Below are 6,394 nucleotides of genomic sequence, written 5' to 3' on the forward strand. Positions count from 1 at the left end.
ATAATGTGGTATACTCTAGTTTCTAAACTACTTGTAACGTTTTTTTCTTAGTAAAACAGTATATCATCAGAACAAGTGGAAGTATCCTGGATCTAAGAGACAATTTTGATGATGCTCAGCAAATAAACACCACTGATCTGTTACCAAAGGAGGCCAGCTCCAAGGAAAGCTTTGTGTTTAAACGAGGAAGTATCCCAGAAGAAAATGCAACCCACATATTCATTGCCATTCAAAGTGTGGATAAAAGCAATTTGACATCAAAAGTATCCAATATTGCACAAGTAGCTTTGTTTATTCCTCAAGCAGATTCTGATGAAAGCGATGATGAAAATGATCCTAATTCTGGACTTAGCATTTCTTCTTTGGTGTTAATAGTGGTTGGGTCTGTGGTAATTGTTAGCATTATTTTAAGTACCACAATTTGTATCTTAAAAAAGAAAAGAAATTCAAGCAGACCTGCAACAGGGTTTTAAAAAACATCAACAACAAAAGTGAAGAACATTTCTGAATTTTTAAAATCATCCTGTGTGATCATGAACTCATAAAAATGTTATTAGTTCTAGAAGGGTTACTTTAAGTATAAACCTCCAGGGGTATTTGAAAAATTGTAAGTCAATATTAAAGCTTTATAATTTTATTTACTCATTATTTTGTTTACCAGAAAAACTGATGAAAAAGATCTTTTGTTATATTGATACCAGGTTGTATATGATTTGATACAAAAGTTGTCTAGAATGATACTTCAAATTTTATCAAAAAGTTAAAATTATCTAGTTGAGTAGCCAAATATAAGTGTAAGAAAATAAAGCATGTTTGAGAAAAAACAAATTTTGTCTTAGAAGTTTTAAGGATACCAGTTGATGTTATTGGACCCAAAGTCTCCAATTACATACTACTATCTACAACATGCATAAGGTCATGTTTACTGCAATTCGTTGAAATGGGAGATAAAAAGTCAGTTACCACCTGTCAAACCATACACTCCCTTATTTCAATTCAAAATAATCATACATATTTCAGATAAAACAAATTTTAAAAACATAATATTTTAATTATCACTCAGAGTCGTAGCCTAAGATTTACAACCACAGTAATGAAATCACTTGAAGAGAGAATGTAGGTTGGGCAGAGCGGGTTCACGTGGTAAGCCATGGCCAGGCCTCCCAGAGACAGTAATGATGCACACAAAATGGAACACGAGCATGTAACTATGGGCCCACCACCGTGCCAACAGAATTTCCGTTCATGGAGTAGGTGGACTTCTAAGTCCAAGTTTACAAGCAAGCACAGGGTTACCTTGTTCCTCCAACTGTTGGTTGTCTCACTTCGCACAGTTTTACCACCATAGTTCAGTTCCCTGAGGAACTGGAGAGGCACGAAGATCAGTATCCATCATTTTCATCCTTATCTATTATATAGCCTTGGCAGGAAGTATTTGCTGGTTTGGAAGTAAACCAAAATGAAAGCCATATAAACTGAGTCACTTTTAACAATCTGTAAACACAGAGCAGACTTTTTGACCCGACATAGTTAATTGGGTATGACTGCAAGGTTGACACAAAGGGCCTCGTGGTTTAAATTAGAAGTAGTAAAGAAGCAAGGAAAGAGGAAATAAGGGAGAAACCCCTAGTTACTGGGAAAGTTTGAGTTACTCTCATAGCATTCATTGGAAAATGAGCTGTGCGGTGGAGCACGTGGACACTGTGCTGTTGAAGCGGAAAGTCTGTAACGCTTTCGTCCCACTAGTAGGCCGGCACCTTCTCAGCTAATGGTAATAGCTATGGATGTACAGGTGAACATGAAGAAAATGTAGGGAAGGGGTAAGCATAGGACGCCTGGCCTTTTACTGAGAAGGGAACAAAAGCCTGAAAGTCTGTGTTGTCAACAGGAATAACACACAAGAGCCAGACTTCCGCTGTGTCCTTCCCGCCCACCCACCCCTCAGCTCTAGAAGCAAAGCCTACCAGCCTGGTTATTACCCTCCTGGATGCTCTAGGGCAACAGCTATGCTCAGCTGGGTCTCGGTACTAGGCTCTCCCCTCACAGATTAGGCCTTAGTTTAGATATATTTCCAGGACTGCGTCCAGTAGCTAATTGTGAATTAGTAAGATTCAGAAAAATAAGTGAATGATTACCACTGCTGCAGTCAGAACAAGCTACAAAATTTATGAGACCCAGTGTGAAATGAAAATGAGGAGTCCTGTTCAAAAATTAATAATAATTTCAAGATGGCAATGGCCAAGTATTAAACTTAGAACATGGACCTTCTAAACATGGGGCTCTGTGCAAATGCATAGGTCTCATGCCCATTAAGCCAGCCCTGGCTATAGTCCAGGATAAACTAGAGATAGTACCTGCAGTATGGGCTTTCCATTACAGCCATATAGCTCCATTCATGGTCTAATAGTTGATCTAGTTACAAAAAAGTACCAGGTTTGGAAATGGAACGTTGGGGCTATTATCTGTGGCAGGGAATCTAGCTATAGAAAACAAATCCAAGCTATCCCAGTAAAGGAAGAGAGGCAGCCCTATTCAGGAAGGACAGGCCCTTATCAAGCCCAGGGATTCAAATAACTGCAAGATTCCTGAATGGAAAAACCCCACATTAGCCGCCATCCAACTGGCTGCTGTCCCTGAAGGTGGGGAGTTGGCAGTGTCACAGCCAAATCCCTGCCCCAGGGGTCTGTTTAAACTGTGTACTGAGAGGTGGTATACAGTCACAATCCCAGCTGCTCAGCCAAGACCAAGAAAACCACCTTCCTATGCTCGTACGCATGTTACTTGTCATGGCTGGTGTTGCAGGCCAGAGTGAGTTACTGGAGGATGTGTAAATGCCGGGACTCAAATCACAGTGCCTGATACACACACAGTATGATATCAGTATAAAATGGGACTAGTAAGAGTACAGCTCAAAGCAACAGTGAAATGAACCAGGCCTATCCGCAAACAAAGCAAAAAAGTATGTAGCCAGTCTCCACAATGATTTCTAAAGATCCACAACTCCTATTATTATTATTATTATTATTATTATTATTATTATTATTATTATTATCATTACTACGACTACTACTACTACTACCACACAACATGGCTTTGTGTAGTCACCTTCCACTCTGAATCTGGGCTGGCCCAATGACTTGAATTAATAGAATGTCGCAGAAAGCTTCCGTTTTGTGTTCTTGGGGACCCAGAGCTTCCATGTACAAAACTCAGCTATGAGGACAGAGACCACTGGAGAGGTTCTGAGACTATATGGAGAATAGAGGCCAGACTACCTCTGCTTCCCAGTCAAGACTCAAGATAATCCCATTTGCAGTCACCAGATGCTAAGCATGACCAACAAAGAAAACTCCCATTTAAGCCCAGTCAACCAACAGGTTCACAGAGAAAATAAAATGGTTGCTGTGTAAAGCCACTATGTTTTCAAATAGTTTGACCCACAGCACTAGATTATTAAGCCTCTAGATGATTCCATTCATTGTCACCAAACTTTAAATAAAAACAGTAAAGAGCTGCCTACCATAGCCCAATCAACCCACAGAATTATGGAAATAATAAAACGGTTGCTTCAAGCCAACAAGTGATAGTTTTGTCCATAGTAACAGATAACCAAAACAACCAATAAAAGTATTAGTCCGTTTCACCATGAAAACAGAACTGCTATGAATATTAGAGAGTAGGGAATTTACTACAGGAGTTAAGCTGGGAAGTAAAGAGCTGAAGAAAAAAATTGGAGGATCAGAAAATATTTACTAACAAGCCTCCCTAAATCACTGGCGTTGGTGTTTTGTGTTGGATGTGGGAAGCTAAGCAAGACCACGAACTGGAGTGGGATCGTGAAGTGGACTGGTGTAGGAGCCTGTGGAAGGCTGTTACCTCTGCGTAGCTACCACCTCTGTGGGTTTGTTTCCGAGCGTCTTGTGGTGAGTCTGGAATAGTTACAGGTCAGCAAGGCCAGCATTCAGGAGGGAGAGCTGAACACGGAGGAGGGCAGAGTGAGGATGCCAGTCCATATGCATCTGTTTCTTACTGCCTCCTCTCGCCTCACATCAGACGGTTATGGAGGCCGTTTTGCTCCTCCTGCCTTCCAAATTTCAAGCAAATGTCTCTTTTGATCAACTTTAACCCAAAGTCATACAGTTTCTGGGACATCTTATTCCAGTTTTTCCAAATTGCCTCAGCAAAGCCACCACAACCATGGAAGTGTGCAATAATGATTTATTGTGGTATAACAAGGAATTGCCTCATGTGGTAGTAAGGAGACCCCATCCCTAACCTAAAAATAAAAAACGCAGCAAGCTGGAAGCTGTGAACTTCTGTTACCTGGAGACTGACTCTCTCCACATTAGCTACATTGACTAATAAACTTCTGGCCCAGCCTCATCAGGAACTATGGAGGCACACGTCTCTATGCCCGCTTAGTACTTAAATCTGCATCTTGGAAGCCTTTTATACGGCTTATTTGCTGGTTCAGTAATGAACCCAAATAAAAACAATTTAAGCTGAATGTAAGTTGTCATTCTCACCAATCTTCTGAATGATACACATATTGAACAAAGGAGGAGGCGCTGCCAAAATAAATAAATGAATAAAAATGCTTAGAAGGAGACTCTGAAGAGAAATGAGAAAACTCAAGAGTGTGAGGTCAAGGGAGGAAAAGGAAAGAATGATTCAAAAAGGAAGCAGCAGTCAACCATTTTGACTAAGGCTTCAATGTGGCCATTGAATTTAACAACACAGAGCTATTACTGACCTTAATAAAAGCAATTTTGCTAAAAAATGGGATGTGAGTAAACAGAAAACATGTGTACACACAATTCTTTCAAGAATCTTCACTGCAAAGTACAACATAAGGAAAGAGTAGAAACTGGAAGACGTAATCCCATTTTCCTAAAATCGAGTGTGTAAGCCCACAGCTTAGACCTGTATCTCAGATTCTAAGCTTAGAACATTGCCAGACATATCTCCTTAAAGTAAATGAGAGTTATTGGGTCAGCCAAACGTATGCTACCACCATGCACCAATTTCACTACCCTAACCACCTCTCCATATAAGAAGAGGACTAATTGAGGCAAAGGAGAAGGCGTTTGGGGGCAGTGCAGTGTTCTGAAAGGACACCTCAGCTCCCCAAGTAAAGCGTAAATCTCAGGAAGCCACATAAGTCATGAGATGGTAATCCTCTTACACCAACATTTCCAAACCACTGAATGAGCAGCCTTCTTGCTGCTGCTGAGATTGAAGAGATGGGCAGAAGAAAGAAGGTGGGAAGAAAGATTTACCAGTGAGACTACTTTTGTGTATTAAAGATATCATACATGTTTGACACAATAAGTGCAGTTTCTAATTGATTGAGTGGAATTGTAGAAGGTGGCTGGCCATAAATCCATTTAGGTTCTCCTATGCCAAGAGACTATGCAGAGATAACAGTCTTAGAGGACCACCTAAAACCCCAATAGAAAACCAGCTTTTGGGCACCTCCACTCTGAGAGAGGTCTGAAACCACACCACAACAGAACACGTTCATAAGGAGGCACTGACCTCCAATTTTCTTCATTGCCAACCCCAAGCAGAAACCCCTAGGAAAAGACAAAGGCAATTATTTGAGACTGAGGCTATACACTCCCTCCCCCACTATTTCAAGCCACTGGAGATATAGGTCTGGCCTGAGTAAGAGGAAGAGAAAGAAGAGAGCTTCAGTTCAAGTAAGAAATACAAGTTTTCAAATGAATAGGACTTGGGTCTTAACCATCAAACAATTCAAATACACAAAAGTGACAATAGTAAAGGAAATGGTTGGGATATTATTGAGAAAAAATATTACCCAGTAAGATAGGGGAACCCAATAGAACACAGCTCATTATAGCTACTGGAAAACATTGTTTTCTCATGCTTATATCACAATAAGTTTAGAATGCTTAATAAGTTGGTCTCACAGCAATCACAATCAACATCACCGCACAAATGTATGATGACAAACCCACTGATAGATAGATCCACTCCTTAGGCACCAAATGCCTACTTGTCTTTCTACTTCCTTCCCTCTTTTAGGGAACACTTGTGTTCCCCTCCCCACATCCATTTGTCATGCAGGGTGTTATGCAGGGTCTCTAGTCCCGCTCTCCGCACAAGAACACAGGATATGGTGAGGTCAAAAAAGGAACACCCAAAGCCATGGATAGGGGAGTCATACCACTATATTCTCGCTGGCGGCTGGGTTGGAGACACAGGAAGCAGGAGCCACGTAATCAGCAATCTGCTGTCTGCTTCTCTGCCAACCAACCAACCAACTAACTCCCTAGCGTAGCTACGGCAGTTATATCAGTGGCCAATGGCTAACTGGATGTAGCTGACGGCCATCTACTACCCGAGCCAGCACCTTTCCATGTGGTTTCCA

General features: G+C 41.0%; 1 protein-coding gene across 1 annotated transcript in view; it reads left to right on the forward strand.

Moving 5' to 3' along the window:
• The window catches only part of CLCA4 (chloride channel accessory 4), a 29,282-nt gene extending 28,625 nt beyond the window's left edge, over positions 1-657 (forward strand). Inside the window, exon 14 of the mRNA XM_033114309.1 lies at positions 52-657. Coding sequence (XP_032970200.1) covers positions 52-473 — 422 coding nt within the window. The 3' untranslated portion in view covers positions 474-657. The remainder of the gene's footprint in view (positions 1-51) is intronic.
• Positions 658-6,394: the final 5,737 nt, after the last annotated feature.

Source organism: Rhinolophus ferrumequinum, chromosome 9, assembly GCF_004115265.2.
Source record: "Rhinolophus ferrumequinum isolate MPI-CBG mRhiFer1 chromosome 9, mRhiFer1_v1.p, whole genome shotgun sequence".
Taxonomy (NCBI): Eukaryota; Metazoa; Chordata; class Mammalia; order Chiroptera; family Rhinolophidae; genus Rhinolophus; species Rhinolophus ferrumequinum.